The sequence below is a fragment of the Buteo buteo genome, chromosome 11, assembly GCF_964188355.1.
Source record: "Buteo buteo chromosome 11, bButBut1.hap1.1, whole genome shotgun sequence".
Classification (NCBI taxonomy): domain Eukaryota; kingdom Metazoa; phylum Chordata; class Aves; order Accipitriformes; family Accipitridae; genus Buteo; species Buteo buteo.
The window spans coordinates 36,202,721-36,222,086 of record NC_134181.1 but is presented as its reverse complement, the minus strand read 5'-3'; the positions used below and the strand labels follow the sequence as shown (position 1 = coordinate 36,222,086).

Below are 19,366 nucleotides of genomic sequence, written 5' to 3'. Positions count from 1 at the left end.
ACTGCGCTTATTAAAAAAAAAAGAAAAACCACACACAGAAGAAACTAGCACCCTTCCCCCAATCTGGTTGGCATTTCCTGAATAAATGGCCTTTTTTCAGGCACACTGGCGTGCTTTTTGATACTGGAGATACTGGAAGGACTCCTGCAGCCTGATTAAGTGTAATGCAGTGTAAGAAAAATAGGAAGGAGGGGGTAAACCCTCAGAAAGGCAATCGAAGTGAAAAATCTATCAACGGCATAGTGGCTCTGGCAGAGCCAGGAGTCCTGTTCTGAACACGCTCCGACTTCCCAGTCATTTGCTCTGCTGGACACTCTGGGGACCCCAGCACAGCAAACTACAATTTCTAGTAAATATATCCCAGGGACACAATTAGTTTTTCAGCTGGGGGCATGATAAATTGGTCATGCATAATTCAAGGCCAGAGCAGGCTGGAGTATAAACTGCTCCGTGGCAGCTTCCAACTCCCTGACAGAAGAATGCAAATGGGCTGCCTGGCGCAGAGGCTGACGGACCCCGCTAACGCTGCTGGCTTCATCTCACCGCCTGCGTGCTCCCGCGTCCACCTACGTGCATGGCAACAACCATCTTAGCCTTCCCTTCTGTGCATCTCTTGGCGATTTTAATTTCACAGCAACGTATCCATCACTGTCCGATGGCCTTTTGGGACTGAACGCACATTGTTATCACAACAAATCCCACTCTCCGCTCGCTCTACTCTGGTTTTTCCATATGCAGACACAAGAGAACGGTTTTGGCATAGAAAGAGGCTGAGGGACCGTGTGGTCTATTGTCAGCATTAGGTGGCCTGGGGCAAGTAATTTCAAATCTGCCTCAGTGTTCCCATCTACACAATGGAGATAATTCCAACCATGCAACTGCAAGGTTAGCAAGACGCACTCAGTTTGGGGTCTGATAAAAGGCTGAGAGGTGGCTGAGGATATGCAGCCTAGCTATAGCAGCAGCCTCAAGTTCTCTGAGCTTAATGGAGGTATTTCAACAAATGCAACGACCCATTCAAAGTGACCACGTAGGAGAACAAGAGAACTTGCTGCTTCACAGAAGTTAGCCTAATGATGAATGAAATGAGACCTCCAAGGAAACTTTGGAAGTCCTTCAAAATGATGTCCTCAAGTTTCTCAGTGCATGCCCTACAGCCTCCCAGCCAGGGAGGGATACACAGTGTACCTGCTGGAAAAATCTGCTAGAAAAATCATTACAGGTAGTCTCACTGCAAGCAAAATTGGTATTTGTGGTCTCAGATACAGCCATGTAACTGAAGGCTGACAGCTCTGTTTCACCAGCAGCAGTTTTGCTATCTTACAAAATTCTCAAACCACTTACCTGGATGTGTTGCCATTTTGTGCTCTTCAGGAACAGAATAGGCAATTTAAGTCCAGTCCGTGTGAAATATTCTTAAGAAGTAGGGCTGAAGTGGAGCAGGGGTATTAATAAAGGAAAATTTTATTTCATTTTGGCAGTGTATCTGCAGATATAGCAGCCCTTTAATTTCATGGTCAGTTCCACATACCCAAATAGGCGACTTTGGTTTCTATCTAATAGTTTGTGAAAATAATACAGGTTTGTCTGTTTGTTTTAATAGGAACACTCTTTTCTTTTCCTGAGCATGACTCTCTTGTATAGAGCTGGGTTTTCCTATAATGAGACCAAATAAAATCCAGCAGAGATACGTGGGGTACAAATCTAGGGAGCACAGAAGTTAACCTTGATAAGACTGAAAAACCTCATCAACTTAAGTGACACAATTCTGCCAATACTCAAAGTAACACTGAGTATCATCAAGTCTAGGAAAAAACCAAACTGTTTAACACAGCAACACTGTGATTAATTTAAACAATTTCTCATGTTGCACTTTCCTGTATTAGGCAGTGCTAACATATCTCAAAGACCTATAAGCATGGCCCTCTTCCACCCTCTTGCCATCAGCACAGAGAACAACAAACAATGCATGATAATATTTTGATACTTGCATTTACATACATCAAATACCTAAACTGCTGGAGCAATCTTCTTAACATAAAATGTCAACACCCCCCTACCCCAACCATACATTGAATTCTTCAGTTTTACAGCTTCTGAAATATTACAACCAATGCTCAAGAAGAGGGAAATGTCCCTAAGAAACTCCCTCTCTCATCCCCCTGAAATCCAGCCTCTTCCAACAAGTCTTCCTCCTTCTTTCACTCTTTTGATCTGTCTTCAGACTTGTCTACATGGGGCTAATTAATTGGTTTAAGATATGGTTGTATAAAATCAGGTAAAGTGTCTTGCTTTCTTTTGAAAAAAAAAAAAAAAAATTTTTTTTTTTTTCATTTTACGCGTAAACAAGTATTTCTTAACCAAAGGATCAGGACCCTTTTGGCAAGACTACCGCAGAGGAAATCTCAATGCTCCATTCACTGCATACTGTTCTTTGAAAGGGCAAATGCCCTCTGTCATCTTCTTGTAACAGATGCTCTCTGAGCTATATGTGTCCCTTGCTGTTACCATACAACGTGCCACCTTCTGACATTCTTTACGGAGAGTGTAAGAAATCAAATGTAGCTAAACATTTCACTCACACAATTTTTCTTTTCCAAACTAAGCTGGTGTGCACCTATGTGCACACGCACAAATAATTATCTGTAAAACTGTTACAAGAGTAAGTAGGCCAGCCCGAATTTCCCTTTGGACTAGATTAACTAAACTAGTGCTTCAAAAATAAATGATGTATTTAACTAAAGTTGCACAGTTTTATATGATTCAGCAAGTGTGTCTTGTGGGGACACCTTCACCCTAGAAAATGACCCTGCAATGACAAAACATTCAGCACAGTATTTATGGGTCTGTCTTATAGGCATGTGGGCGATGGTGCTCCTGAAGCGCAGACATTTGCAGGACTCAATTTGAAGACTGCATTTTGGGCCCAGAAGGCTTTTTGGTCACAAAGAATATGAAGCTCTGCAAGCTCTGGTGTTTGTCAGCAGACTGTGGAGGAGCTGGTGGGTGCGACGGCAACAATTTCACCAACAACTTCAAGCGATGCCAAGCTGAATTCTGGCCTGGAGTGTAAGCCATTACAGAGCAGGAGCTGAAGGTGAACTAAAGGACCAAATCGCTGCACCTTGGCAAGAATTACATTTCCTCCAAGCCACCAAGTCCCTTCCTTTCCCAATTATACAAAAAAATATACAAGCCTTTTAAAATTTAAGTACGATTTCAAAGGTCAGCTTTGTTCACATCAGTCCACAGGGATTACATTAAAAAAAACACCATGAATGAAATTTTTTTGCTTAGTGAAAACAGCAGGGACAAAACAGTGCTAATAAGGATTATTATTTTTATGCACATTGCTAGGCTTTTTATCTTTACACATGAATGTCTTCTCCATTAAAATAAAATTCCTTGACACACATGGTGCACTAATTGTTGTCCCAGCGATAAGGGCTATCCGTCTTACAGCAATTCCACTTGTGGAAAAAACTGGTCAGGTTTTTTTTTTTTTTAATTTCAGCATATGTTAAAACCTGCATCTGAAAGAGATAACATGACTAATAAAAAAATGCCAATGTCTTAATGATACAGCATCTCTGTGCACTGCACTTTTGAATTAAAAGGTTTTATGGGCCCTGGCACACCCTTCACACTTTGGTTCAAACGCACAGTTGCTTTCACAAAAAGTTTCTAGCGTGGTACAAATTTGTTTAATTTAATCGTATCCAAAACCAGGTGTGTTTGTGTATTCAGGTATGCAGTTATATTGCTCATAGGCTTAAGTATAGGTACAGCCAGAGCACCCAAGTCAGTACACAACTGGGAACGCTGTATAACACCAAAACATAGTTAGAAAAAAAGTCACAAGGAGAATCACATCAAGAAGAGAGAATTGTGGACAGTCATGTGTTGAAACCATTGGTCTGAAGTTCCCAGTGAAAATTTCTAGGTGCAAAGTCAAAAGATGCTTAAAATCCACTATCAAAACCCTGACCATGAATTATCAGGAAACGCATGTGAAGAAGGCTTCACAAATCATCCATTTAAGGAAAAAATAGTCTGTCCCTATCCACACAGGGAAAAAGAATGAAAAAACCTACCTAGAGTATTACGTGCTCTTGCTACATAGCCTGAAGGCCAACAAGTGCTGGCTCTGATGGACCAAGGCATAAGAGGCAAGTGTGGCGTGAAGAGCCCTCTACGGGGAACTCGCTGCTGCTAGCCATTACGCTTAAGAGTCCGTCAAGCCTCATGGCCCAGATGCTCTCAGCTGGCGAGGTAAAAATAAGCAAGGAGGAATCTTCAAGATGCCACAGCAAAACAACAGTCCTCTGGGATAATCAACGCAGAAGGCTATCCATAAATACAGCTATACCTTTATACTGGTAACCCTATGTAGACACACACACAGAGTTATGGGATGGTGATGTGCGGACAAGCAATACCTGTGTAACCACCATCCTGCAGACAAAGCTCTGCATTTTATTTACACAGCTCCTATCTACAACACATCGTAAGCAGAGCCTCCCAGGCATTTACAAGGCTACAAAATTAAAACCGCAGTTTGGTCAGAAATATTAAAAAGCCTTGGTGGTTCATGAAGCCAACAGCCCCCCATGGAGGCTGAACCGGCAATTCCTTCCTGGGTTTCCACTGGAAAAAGATTAGAAGCACATTAGATATAATATACCCATATGCTTTGTTTTGCTTGCTTTTTGTTTTGCCTTTTAAGAAAAGAAGAGTGAGATAGAAACTTCCCCTCCAGAATACTAAAAGTAACAAATTTTAAAAAATTATTAACAAACACTAACCTCAGATCATTAGCCAACCTGGCAACAGACCAGAGAAAATTTATAGCTGACGTGCAACATCAGCTTCCATCCAGAAATGCTAATTTCAGTAAAATGAATAGTGTGTGGGCTTTTCATACTGCTTTGCATTTGGCTCCTCACAGCCCTGTTTAAAGCCTGGGAACCGGCCATATAGTTAAACTGCACAGATGTTCAACAATCTGTACTTGTGTTAATTACCCTAATGTGAGCAGAAACTCAACAGATCCCTGCTAATGAAGGAGAAAGTTTTCCAGTGTGACTACCGTATGTTTCATTGTCACTGTATTACCAAGCTTCTCCCCCTCCTTCCTCTGCCCCCCCAACTCCTATTCTCTCCATCTCCTTTGCATTCATATCACCCTCCTACCTCAGCATGCATGAATTGGACCAACTAATGACTGTGTATTCGCAACATGGCAGACACCATTAGGCTGATCGGAGGTGCGGCTACTGAATTTTAACAGGCAATTTTAAACAAGGTAAGAAAAACAGATTCATCATGCTCCTGATTCTCTCATCCCCACCCATCTGCCATACTTCTGTCCTTGCCACAGCTCAAAAACACTCGCAAAGTGCAAATACACTTCCCCCTCTATAAAACACAGAAGCGTACGCAAATAGATGTTGCTGGGCAATTACTGGGGATGGAAGCCAGAGAGTCGGGTGCATCCGGGAGGACAGACCAACAAGATGGCTCAGAAGCACGGCTGGAGCACGGGCTTGGGGAGGGAGCGCACTGCTCTGCCTCAGCGGGCAGGATGCTAGCCGAAACCGGCTGTGGGCGATCCTGTCTGCTGCTCCCCTGTCGAGAAGTGAGAGCTGCTGAATTTCATTGTGGGAACCACAAGAGCAGCGGTTGTATGTTCAGCTGTGCACAGGAGGGTAAGACGGGGTTTCTCAAGGGCACGATGGGAAAGAGCAAGGCAACGCTCAAGTGATCTGTGCGGCCAGCAGCAATGAACCAACACTGCTGTGCAACTTAACCCGGCATTAAAACATACTCGACCTCCAAAGAACTGCTTCTCCCACTGAGGATCTCGCTTTCTCTTCCAGCCTCTCCCTGCCCCGCTCCCTGCTGCCAATCATCACCTCCAGCCACTTCTCTCAAAGCAATCTGCTCGGCAAGCAGAAGGCAAAGGGGGCCGGGTAAGGGCAACCGACTCCCACCCCGTTAAGCCCAGGTGACCTCTGAATGATACCAGCCCTGGCCTAAGCCAGAATTCACATCTCCCAGGTGCCACCACTTCACAGTCAGGCCAGTCTTCACCAGCAAATTGTATTACAATGACCCTCATGGGAACAAATGTACTGGCTGTGCTTGACTTGATTGGCAGACTCCCTTCTATGGAGGAAAGGGGGGGGGGGGGGAGCAGCCAACTTTGCTCATTTATTGCATCCATCCTGCTCCCTCAGCCTCTTTTGTCATTCACAGAGTGAACAACTTGCAAACTCAGAGATGGAGTAGCAGCTGCCAACCCGGGGAACCCAGCCGTGCCGCCACACGTTTCACCCATGCTGTTCCGCACCCTCCGCTCAGGACAGGGCACTCGCTTCCGGCTCTCCACACGCAAAAGCTTAAGTTCACTCTCAAAAACCTTGTTCTTCGTGAATTGAGGAGAGACAAGCAAGAGACATCACGCAAAAAGGCAGGGAGGGGATCCAGCATAACCCAGAAAGAGTTGAAAATTATTTAGAGAGCACTTGGCTCTTTTCTCCTACCTCTTCATCATTAGTACTGGAAGCAACACAGCTGTCTAATGGCAACTTCAGGCACCCATGGGCCAGCGAAGCGACATTTTCCACACTTAAATAACACTGAGCTGATTTAATTACTGCACTTAATAGTAACAAAAGATGTCTCAATTTAATCTTCAAACAGCCCTCCAAGATCAAAACACAGCTGGCTGGATAACAAGATGGCCTAGGCCAGCAAACAAGTAGGTCCAATTTGTTCAAGAGCTGCATCCACTCCTCGGTATGAAAGGCCAAGGAACACTTGTGTGTCTAACGAATCAAAGAAAGCAGCACTCGCGTCACCCCCCTCCCTCCCTGCCCGACTTTTGTTATATAGAAAGAAAATAAAAAGGCAGCTGATTCATGGGTAGAGAAATGCAACATGATAAAAGAACAAATGATGATGTTTGGAAGAGAAAGAAAAGAAGTAAGAACCAAGATTTAACAGGTTTTGTTTTTATAATCCTTCAAGATGATTAGGAATGAATGAATCAGATTAAAATCACATGGGGACAAAGGAAGGTCTCTAACTCTTTTGTTTTTCTTTCCATACTGGACAGGAGGAGACAGCTCATTAAGGAAAGCCCTCAAGACAGCTACAGTGAGGAACAACCAAGCTTTTTTTTTTTTAAAAGTGTCTGTTAGCTGTGTTTGGGCAAGGAAAAGTTCAGAAAAATTAACCATTTACTTCTAACATTTTCTAACTGTCCATACTGGGTTGTGATTGTTACTTTTTGCAAACTATTCTGAGAAACATCACTCTCTTGAGCAGCTTTCAACGCCTATTCCTGCTGACGCCATGGTCGGGTCTCTCCAGGCACTTTCAAGGAATTTTTAAGTTTTAGCACATTCCATTACAGCTAAACACAAAAAAGTTATGGCCAATCTTTCAGCCACTGCAACATTTCTGCAATCCCCTGAGTGGCAGAGAAGCCTAAATAAACTTTTGTGTTGTACACGGGATGTAGCCTTCCAACTCCCCTTTCCAACTACTGATAATAACACGAAGGGCACGCAGCCTACTTTTTTGATCTAAGTTCTACTAGTATTAATTACAAACAAATTTGCTAGAAATCAGTTTGTTGAGCGTCATGGGATTACTTTGGATTGACAACGGTCTGTGGGATATTGTTGCTGCAAGCTTAGAAGGTTTTTTCTAGTAATTTTTCCTAAACTTTTTCTCCTGATGGAGAACTACGATTAGGTAACTTCAGTGTTCCAATTTTCTTGAAGCCCTGGATCATGTTTTTTCTGGGATTATGGTTTCTTTGGTTTTTGTTTTTCATTATATACAGAGCTTACTCCATCAATAGCAGATCTTAAACAACAACTGATGTCATTGGCCACCACACCATGAATTTGGAAGACTGACGACAAAGGGGAATTTGCTACAACTCTGGTGACCCTCCTCTCCTCTCCCTGGACTGTGACACGACAGAGGAAGATGATGTCTATGTTTACAATGATCAGAGTCAGACAATCGAGTGGTTTGCTCAAATACCCTGGCAGGCATGAGAAACATCTAACCAGAGAACCACAGAGTCACTTAAGTGGGAAGGACTTTGAGAGGTCATCTGGCAGAACTTCCTGCTCAAACAGGGCTAACTTCTATGTTCAAGCAGGTTTCAAAGGGCCTTGGTTAGCTGAATCAATAGCTTGGTTAGCATGAAAATTTTGGACTAATTCCCTCACTGTTCATTTAAGCACCCTCCTTTCACAGTGACCTTGACCCTGGATAGACCTGTACTTTTAAAAACACATTATTTTGCAATAAACTGATGAGGAAGTACTCACTGCTTCAGTTTACAATACAAACTCCGTACTGATATATGTTCAAGCTCAGAGAACGAACCTTCATACTTCAAACTACCTGGGTTCAGATATTTGAATGGCACCTAGAAATAAAATTTCCCATCTCTCTGCCCAATTGACTTCATTCAAGCAGGGTTGAACCTTAGCTTAAAACCACTTTCCCAACCAGTTTAAGTTCTAGATCAGTAACAAAAGATCTTGAGGAGGCACTTGCTGCTGAAGCTCGAGCAAGTGCATGTTTCCAGTTTGCATGTTTGTTTAAGTAAATGACAAAGATGGGGGGACCAAAAGCAATTCCCTTAACTAGAATTCACAAGTGCAGCCAACTAGAAAATCTCCTGCCTGCTTGTGAGGAGGGAGTCAGACTTTCTCAAAGACTGAAAGACGGCTCTGCTCAATGCCCAGCAGTATGTACAAAGCGCCAAGCGTGAAATCCTGACCCTACTGCAGTCAGCGGCAAAATTCCCATAGATTTCCTCAGGGCCAGGATGCTCAAACCTGTTCAGACAATTCATAAACCACCATTTCAAGGGCACACCTTTGCATGAGATTCCCAAGGGCCTTTTGAGTTTTGACTTAAATGCCTGGATTATTTTTACAATTCCAGTTATGGGTTCTTTGTTCGCAGGGAGTTAAGCAATACAAAGAACACAGCGAGAGAACAATGGAGGTATTACCATGCATGATTTGTCTTTAAAAAAAATCTCTTTCTTTTCATGAAGTTATAGATCCAATTTCAGTCTTTATTATCACTTTGCCATGTGAGAAAGTGGTTCTTAATTTTAATAAAGGAAAGGAGCTTCATATTTCAACAAGAGCTAAAATGCTTCCTGCAATACAGGAGGTGGAAAGCTCTTTTGCTAACAGCTACCGCAGGTCAGGTTCAGGGAGGGAAAGGGAAATAATCCGTCCACACCACGTAAATAAATCTCGTCTAGGACATACCTAACGGTGGGCAGTAGCCCAAAGACATCTTGTCCGATGAGATCATTTCTGTCCCCTCCATTTTAAGGGAAATTAAGAGCTAGCTCTGCCAAGCACATATTAACATTTCACTTATCACCAAACTCATGGTTTGAGCAAGTACATACCCTACTGCAGTCTATGGTGCACCACTGGACTAATAAAAATCTTTCCACCATGTTAACCAATCCAGAGAAAGAGCCATACACATAGTTTCAGAACCTTTCACTAAGATTTCAAAGTAATTTTCTCCCTCAAATCTACTTTACCCTTAAAAAAGAGTATGGTATATTTAAGGAAGTTCTCATCTAAAACTTTATTCTATGTTAAGTGAAGAATAACAAGTTTAACCCAATCCACAAAACAAAAGTCAGTGCCCCCAATTCCCACAGGCTTGTGCAGTTTACCTTTGAAAAAATAATATTATAGGCCCACCACTCCCATTGCATGCCACTATACACATTTTAAAATGGAAATGCTAGTTGTGTTTGGTCAGCCAAAGCTTCAGATCTATTCCAGTTTGAAATGCATTATGGAAATTCCTTTTTCTGTGAAGATGACCACTAGCCCTATTATTTTACAGCCTTTCCCATTAGACTCTGTTTACACTAGTGCTGGAGCCATAATAGCAAAATCCATCTCTGAACACGGTCCTCACTGGTGAGAAGTAAACACAGTTTTGTAAAATTATTTTTAATATTGTTCCACCTCTGCCTGTTCTGGCGAAGGAAATGAAGTTAGTTGTAACCCGAGTACCAAGAATCTGGTTTAAACATGGCCCACGTGGCAAGCGAAACAAAGATTTGATGCAACATACATTAAGCAGTTGGTTTGCTTTTGTCCAGTGCAGCATTTAATACACCTCTGCATGAGCAGCAGCCTGGCAACAGAGGCGGGGGCAGAGCGGTGAAGCCCCTTAATGGCTATTGGGGCCCATTTGTTCAATATGAACAAAAAGCAAAGTGCGAGAAAGCAGTTCACATACCACAGCTCTAATATTTTTACTTCTTTTTATAAAGGCTGAAAAATTTGGAGTTTTACGGAGTAAAATATCATCTCCTCTGGTACAGGTACCAACAGGCTCCTTTCAGCCATGTGTGATCTCTTCTTTGACTCCTCAACCTTGGCAAGCCCAACACAACAAAACTGAAGGAAATACAGAGCCCTTTGTAAAAGACCTAACTTGGGCTGCAGCTACGTGGTCATCCAAACAAACAGGACTGTGTATGGTACCAACATTCTCATTTTCCACTCAAAAACCTCAGGCACAGGCAGACGAGGCGTCTTGCACAGCATGGCCGTGCCAGAGAGGAGAACACAACACAGGTCTCCTGCCCTGGATACCCCAGCCACTGGGCCTTGCCACCTGCGCATTTTACAGAGCTGCAGGAGTGTCAAGAGGAACAATATGTTATTCATTGCCCGTGTTATTCATTGTTATTCATTCTGTACTCTGCATCTCAGTACAAGGAAAAAAGTAACCCTAAGAAACCAGGAGCCATGTATGGAAGACATTCCTACTGAAACAGTAGTAACAAGAAAATCAGCAAGACACCTCCTGACAAATTTCAAGCCAGATCCAAAGACAGAAATGGAGAAACCAAAGCAGTAGAAGCAACTAGCATTTATATCTTCCAGCTTGCTTGTGTACAATTCCCAGCAAAGGGATTTAGCTGTGATGAACAGGGCTGCAAGATACAGAAGCTAGATACACTGTGTTTTTACAATTCTTTTCAGGTAGCTGAGTATGAAATCCCTGCCCTTCTCTCTCCTTGGGCCATTCATCTTTTGCAGGTGATGGAAAGCCACTCTCCCAGCGGGTGGTCCTGCTCTCACAGACCTTAATGCTTAATTGCCACAAATCAATTCCAACCTCGATGCTCAGGCTGCTGCTACCCAGTCCCCCTTTCCACCCCTGTCTCTTTACACTGATCACAGCCCAGGATCCTCTCACATTACCGAATCAATCTTTGGACACACCACCTAGGAAAAACAAAGAGGCAGCACCAGACGCTGCTTGCTGCGGCCAGTGCGGTGAGTTGATGTTATACAAGAAGACCAGCCTAAAAAAAAAAGTCAACTCTGTGTCTCTGTGCGCGTGCACACGTGTGCACACACACATGCCTCCTATTTTATTTTTTTGTTCAACTGGAATTAATCAGGAACGATAAACACTGTTTGCCTCCTGAAAGCAGCAGTGGGGGGATGAAATATGCCTCTTAAGCTTATCAGCTTCAGCGCCACTGAAGAGAAAGCTGGCTTCTAAGCCCAGGGATAATGGGCTGTCCTTTCAGGAAGGTATCAGAGGTCTCAGGAGAGGGAGACAGCACAATGGTGTGACCTTCAGCTAATAAAGCCCACCCTAGAGTCCAAAGAAGCTTGGGGAATATTGACAAAAGTTCATATTTACAACAGCCTGGACTCTTTCCAGATACCATTACCAGTTTAGAGAGCTGCAGCCTCTGTACGTACACTCACACAAGCTTTTATTCTGCCTCCTCCTTTCTTTCTTTGTTCCCATGCTGGCAAAAAAAATTAGTCAGAAAATGGCAATTCTTCTGCTAACAAGGCCCCACCAGCATCTTTTTTAATGAAGGGAGTTATTTAAAATTTCAATTTCAACCTCAGCACTATCCTCTACTTGAAGGAGATTCAAGGCCTCTTGCAAGGATTCTCAGTGCGTCATCATGCTCATCAGGAAGAAAGCATATGTGTTTTTGTGGAAAATCTGCTGATGTATTTATAATTCTTTAAACAAAAAGGCAGCCAACATATTGTAAAATGAGAAGGTTGTTTTGGTTGTTTTTTTTTTTTTTAAATAGGCACTGGCAATCAATGTAGCCCCAGTCAGAAATACAAAACCAAAGCTCTTTCAGGCAGAAACTGATGTCCCGTCCTCCCCCAAGTCTGCACTGTGGTTAGCAAAATGACATTTAGCCCATAACTAGAGTGCATAGACATGACTGGAATACAAATAATAAATAATATTTTTAAAACAGTTCATACAGGGTAAAAAGCCAATTTCAAAACATAAAAACTGTTTGAAGCAAAAGTTTCATTTTTCTGCCTCCTAAAGTAGTTCCAAAACAAATATATAAAAACAAAGGTTCGGAGGAAATCTGTTTTCAAGGGTAATTTCACTGAAATCAATATTAAATCTCAAAACATTTAATGGAAATAACATCTTCAGTGACAGAACTGTTTTGTCCGCACTTTTTAATCCAGCCATGCCAGTCTGCCATTTTCATTTATCTGCCTCATAATTCATCTTTGCCATCCTGAAACTAATCTTGCTGGGGTTCAAAAGGGATCCAAAAACTGGAACAGGTTAGAACTTCTCCCAAAACATCTTCTAAAAGGTGCCTCTGTATCTTGGCAGTCTCATTTACCATGCTGGTATTTAACAGGCAGGAAGAAAGCTGAACAGATCTTTACAAAGACCACAAATTTCTTGCTTTTGCAGCTTTTGCTTTCCAGTGAAGAACCCGTTTCCACCAACAGCTACAGTTACATCAGCTAGACAGGCTCAGAAGTAGTTTTCCAATTTCCTAGAGTTTTGGCACAAGCATGTGTTTTAGCTGTTCTCCTTATCCCATCCAGCCATATTCACTGTCAAGAGAGTTCAGGTGATTGATTACAGCCTGTCTGAATTCAAAGTAGTCAAATTAGATATTAATGTTGTGCTTAATGTGCTCACACAAACAAGGTCATTGGTTGCATCAAGACTAATAGGAGATGACACACACTGGGACTGCACGGCCCAGGGGACTGGTAACAGGATGAAAAGTCTTCAGTTTATGGCCGCTATTTCAAAATCAAGCCTGATCCTACAGACATCCTATCCCTGCAACGACTGCTCGGCAATCCGCCTGAGATCCACTCACAGCACAAACCCAGAGTAGGAGCACTCGGTCCTCCATAATGTCAGGACAGAGGCACTGCTATTGTGTCAACTGCAACCAAATTTTGATCACTGTCAAGATTAACTACCCTCCTCCCTTGCTCACAAATTTTGCTCCAAATTACATTCGTCCTCCCTCTAGAGGTGAGCTAACAAAATCAATAAGCAGTACTGAATTTAGGAGGTGGTGTAAAATACCAGAAAAGAAATACAAAGAGTCCTAGGAAGTCAGTAGTGCCACTAGAAAGATGAAACCATGTTCATCTTGGAAAAATACTAGCTAATTCATCTGTGGGGAAGTAACACAGAACCACGATACTCCACAAGAAACAAGAAGTTGGAAAAGTGAAAGGTATTGGGTTCCTCCCGCAGGAACCTGTAGGTCTGCCTGGAAAGCTACAGCCCAGTAGGGAGCATTACCCATTACCAGCCCACCTGAGGGCATGGGGACGGAGAGAAGACCGCTGAAGCAAAGTAAAACACAATTTTCTATGGATAAGAGAAGATGTTACAAATGAAAACATGAAATAGTTGGAATCGGTTTCCAAGACCATCTCTCTACACACTGTTTCAAGGATGTGAGGTTATGTCTCCTGGCTGCCACCAAGGCCCGAGCTAAGTGCTTTTCATTGCCTAACCTTCAAAACAGAATTGTTTTATTTATAATAACAGTGAGTTCCAACTGAGAAGCTCCAGCAACAACTGTGTCTGGTTGTAATTTTATACCTGTTTTCCATGGCAGAACCCCCTGGCTCTCAGGAAACCATGGGGTATTAACTGTATCCCAGAGAAACAGGCAGATCCAGGACACGTCTTCTGCTGCGGTGGATGGACAACTGCTCCAAACTGCTGCCCTCTTCACTTCCAAACCCCAAACGCTCAGAAAGTCTTGCTTTTAGCGTATGATTTTAATATTGAATATTGGAGATAAAATGCTGAAAAAACAAGCTCCATCCTGAGAAGGGGTGAATAATCCCACCTGTGGCTGTCCCAGGTGCGCTCTCCTGCACCCTGCCTTTGAGCACTGAAATGAGAAACCTAAATGACCTGCTCGTGTTGTTGCATGACATGGCACAAGACTTTGTCTTCCTTGAGCCAAGAGGTAAAAAAACCTCAGGGCTTGAAATTGCAAAGAATTAAGACTTAATATCAGCCAAGACAGCGACTGGATCTCAGAGGCCTGTTTCCCTCTGAATTTCTCCTTGCTGCCGTGACGTGCTCACACTGAAAATTTTCCCTTGAGCAACTGCCTGACTAAAATACAGCACACCCTTACCATAAAGCCCTTTGTTAAAACATCTTTGCCATAAAGCTGCAAAACCTTGGCTCCCAAGTACATTAAATCCTTATAAACCTGCCTTCATTTTAACCGCGCAGTATTTCAAGACACAAAGCGCTTCTTCCGAGAGATAGCACTTTAATGAGGAAAGGGGTAAAATATATAAACCAAACCTCATTATAGCATAATTTCTAGGAGACAAGCATGCTGTTATAAAAAGAAGCCACGGCAATTGCATTTCACATAGCTTGAAGATTTAATACTTTTAAAGAGCCACCGCTACTTCCAGCCATTGGTGGCGTTTTGTTTTGAACATAACAGTAAGCAACCAGAATTATGGGTCCGCTGTCAGCTATATATTTTATATTCTGTAAATTGTTGCAAATGGTGGATTCAACTCTACTGCATGCTCACAAAATGTAATGTGGGTTGGACAGTAAGGGACTGCCTACAACTTACTGTGTATATGTTTCCCTTTAAACCTCTGCATTCTTAAAGGTTGTTGCTTTAAACATGATGATGTAGCATGGACACGGAAAATTACCCAAACCAGATCCAACTCATACTGGATTGAAAGCACTCCTAATGATACAGCTTGTTCACATGTTAACAACAAAGTCAAAGAAACCCACCAAACACCACGCTACAAGAAAAATCTAGAGTACTGACAGACAAATGAAAGTGATGGATATAACGCCATTTAATACCACCTGTCAGATAAACCAGGGTAACTGGCACATCAAAGGGACTGAAATTGGTTTCCCAAAATGAGAATACTCAATTTTTTTAAAACCTGAAACTCAGTTGCTTTCTACGAAATGTCAAATGGAACACTCCCCACCGCCAACCAGAAAAAGGTTACTGGAAAAAATTGTTCTCCCTAAGAACAAACTATCTATCTATCAAAGGAACATCCTGAATTACATTGGTCTAGAAGACTTCTAAACTTAATCTAATTAAAAAAGGCATTATTGATTACAGTTCTTCCACATTAGTCTTCCAGTTGTAACTTCTGAAATGAAAGCTTAGCAATGATTAGGTATTTACTACAATCAGTAAAGTAGCGAAAAAAGATGAGCGTAAAGGTCACCAGAGAGACAATGTACTGCTTTTTTTTTTTTTTGAGAGGAGGGAAACAAAACAAGCAAAAAAAACCCCCACCCCCCCCAAATAACCCCACCCCAAACCCAACAACAGCAGGGGGGATGCACTTCACGGCAGCTTTGACTTGAAGCACATATAACACTGACTGATGGATACTGAAAGCGAAGACACCAGTGGAAAATTAAACCCAACCAAGCACCAAAACAGGGACAGCTTTTATGTGTTTCTTGGTACGACTTTAGAAAATTATGCAAGAAGGGTCAGAATTTCAGCAAATGATCATTTTAGCTACTGTCACAGATCTGGGTCAACAGCAGGGTAAAAAGCTGACATGTAACTGATGCCTATAACCTGGTTAGGATAAGCATTTTCTCTTATCTCTTTGCTGTAGCTTGTAATGAATGAAATTCTGGATTGAAGTGTGCTTGTTCTCCCTGATTACCAGAAGGTTCGATAGTCACTACACGGTTATGGCAATGGAGTAGCACTTCTGATTGCAACTCTCAGAGAGGACATCTGAAGAGAACATAATATACCAACTCTTTTTCTAAATACAAAATCAATAACCTTGCCTTTGGGTCCTGTTTCTGAGATACTTTTACAATTTTCATTTCTACTGATGTGACTCTTCTTTCCATGTTTACAGTAAAAGGATAACAGGTTCTTCCCTCACCATCATCACTCCCTTGTAAGTCACAAGAGACTTTTCCAGCTCTGATCAACTTTGCCATGGGAGAAGACGGCAGGCTGGACAAGTCTGAGTCAGCATGTCAGCACACAAAATATCACAGGATGTCTGGCACTGAGGTAACCAGCCTAGCACGTGCCTTCCCTTAACTCAACTTTTACTTTAATATTTTTCTGCTTTGCTGTGCAACTAAACCTCAAGGAAGAAGATAGCTGCAAGCAAGTGCACATGCTACTTTTGTTTTACAACCTTCCCACTTCCTCCCTTAATAACAGAGTGTTTGGGGTGCTAGAAACGAGAAGCCTCATCACAAATGTGTAATGAGACCCTGAGCTAACAGGTTAGCTGACATGGAACTGTTAACAGTGAATTGGCTTGGAGACAGTGGGGAGAAAAAAAAAAAGAAAAAGAAAAAAAAAAGGGAGACAGAGAGAGTGCAAGAGACAGAGACAGTAACCAATTCAGCTGCAAGAAATCAAGCTAAATCAGTCCCAAGTGCCCATGTTGGAGAGACTTGATCTCATACCTTGCTTGTTATCAAGGCACTCCTGATACGAGTCAGCTCCAGTTCCGTTGCGGTCTACAGACAAAACAAAAAGTTTCATTCATATCAAACATAAATATTAGAAACTTCTCAAATGGCAGCCTTGCTGGAGCAACATGTTAAGTGCAAATAGTGCTAGTTCTTTAGGAGGCCACACTGGTTCGCTGACCTAAACTGTGACTTGTTACAAACAAGCTGCAACAAACTGACACCAACCCGCCATGAGAAATTTATTTTTGTCCTGGGGAGTAGGTGCAGAGTGCTTTCCTCCCAGCCCTACCCATCTGTCTCCACGCTGGTGAAGGCACAAGGGAGGGGATTACAGCTGCAGCTGCTCTGAGCAAGTTCCTCAAGCACATGGAAAATGGAATACTTGGAGTTAAATCTATCATTACACTGTCCACTGTAGGCCCTGTGAAACCACTGGTTTTAACCAGCAGATCCCAAACCACGGTCTGTAATAGACTTCTCTGTGGCTCGTGATGCCGCACTCCCTTTTGGGTTTTGGCTGCTACATCGTATTAAAAACAACCAAAAATACAAGAACATACTTTCCAAATATTACTCTTCCATGGAAGTAATGTTACTGTAGTTACCACTAGGGTTATTTGATCCAGCAGCAGGAGAGGGGTTGGTCTGTGCCATGAAAATGGGGGAGAAGCTGAGACTCCTGCACTTGTGTGTGCTCTACACAAGGAAGAAACCAGACAGCTCCCAAGCACAGGTGTGGTCACACAAGTGGCATTTCACAGCCAGCATGGGTATCACCTAACAAAACGTTTCATCTGCATTACAGGTTCAACTAGATCTCATAGGCTGTGTGTAAGAACGGTTTAAACTGTAGGTTAGCGAGAGTCAGGTTACAACATGGCTTGGACCTCAAAAGCAAACCAAAGAATGTTCCAGCATGGCTTCTCCTCCTGCTTTACAACTCAGTTCAACCACAAAAAAAGTTTGGATGGTCCTTGAGAAAAAATATTAAATACATCTGTAAACCCTGGATAAACTAATGCTCTTTCAGCAGCTTACATGCACCTTACATTCCATGCTACGTATGAGGAATAAAGCAGCTGAGCCCATGTAATAGGTGTTTGCACACACTAAGGATCCTCAAAAAGTGAACGTTTTGTACATCACACGTATAAGAATGCACACGGCGCTAAAATCAGTCCTGTTGTGTAACTACCAAACCATCTGATCAGGTCACCCATGGCACGTACTCCTACCATACCAACTCCAGTGGCATTGCAGACAGCTCCTCTACTAGAATAGTTTTGTACTAATGAGGTGATCACAACAAAAAAGCCACCACTGTGGGACTGGGAGTTAGCACCCCATTAGGCTGAAGTGGGCAGACAAGCTATCCAGTACTGGTATTTCAGTCTCACCATCAAGAGAACCAACACAACAGCAATGTGTTAATTTCTTTCTAAAGATGCTCTCCAGGGCCAAAAGATTAGAAATATTGTTCATAACAGAAAAAACACACTACTGAGAACCCGCCCACCCAGGCACCTGCAAACAACTGTATTTCTACACCTCCAAAAAGTGACTGGTCCCTGAATATGACGGCTTTCTGGCATTTCTCATGTGTGGCAAATGCATTCCCACACAAACTGCACTTTCATCTCTGCTCAGCCAGCAGCTAGCTGGTGACGGCTCCTTGAATGTACGAAGAGATCCACATCAGAGTTAAAAGGCTTCACATTCAGCAATAGTATTTAATGAACAAAGAAGCAAAAATTAAAGTTGTCCCACTGTTTGTGTTGTGTAAATCCCAGATAATAGATCTTCTCCCTAATCCTAATGAGGCCTTCCTATTAAAATCTTTATTAGCTTTCAGCTCTGCAGATTGCCCAAAGGCTCATCAGTTTTCCTATCTCTCAGTACCAAGATCTGCTTTAACTTTTACAAATAGCTCTAAGATATTCCTCAGCTTATCAGCATTGCCAAGCAGTCTGTCTTATCATTACTATTGCAGATAAAATAAATGAGCTCACGATGATATGAATAATGGCATTTTCTGTAGGCTGGTTTCCCATTACATTTTCAACAGATTGTAGATTTAAACTTCAGCACAAAAGAAAAAAAATTAAAAAGAAGCGGAGGGGGAAGGGTGGCTTTTTTTTCCCTTCTCATTTCCCTTCACTGTCTTATAGCATAGGCTACATTTTTAGGCTCACCTGATGTGAGCTAGTAATTAATTTTGAAAGGGAGCAGAAACACCTCAGCTCTGCTTTCTCTGAAGACCAAAAGCACAGTTACTTCTGGGATGCTTTTTCAGCTGCATTTGTTGGAGAGAAGCAAGGGCTAAACTGCACTCTGCCTAATGAAGCCATCTTCATTAATTTCCTCTTTTCCCTAGCAGGCTAGGAATACCAGTCAGATTGGGAATTGAAATCATGAAAAGCAACAGAACTGCATTTGAATTAAAAGACTAGGCTACAAAGGTCTCCGACGTCTGCTCCAGGCTGATTAGCACAAGGCGCGTGTGGCACCGTTGCGGCACAGAGCG

The 19,366-nt window shown here is 42.5% G+C and overlaps 1 protein-coding gene across 12 annotated transcripts in view; it reads right to left on the bottom strand.

Moving 5' to 3' along the window:
* Nucleotides 1-19,366, bottom strand: part of FBRSL1 (fibrosin like 1) — a 558,388-nt gene that overhangs the window by 84,809 nt on the left and 454,213 nt on the right. For 8 of the 12 annotated variants that reach the window (XM_075041518.1, XM_075041524.1, XM_075041519.1 and 5 more), the window contains one exon: nucleotides 16,834-16,887. The exons of the other annotated variants lie outside the window; for them this stretch is intronic. In XM_075041518.1, coding sequence (XP_074897619.1) covers nucleotides 16,834-16,887 — 54 coding nt within the window. The remainder of the gene's footprint in view (nucleotides 1-16,833; nucleotides 16,888-19,366) is intronic. 12 annotated transcript variants of the gene reach the window in all.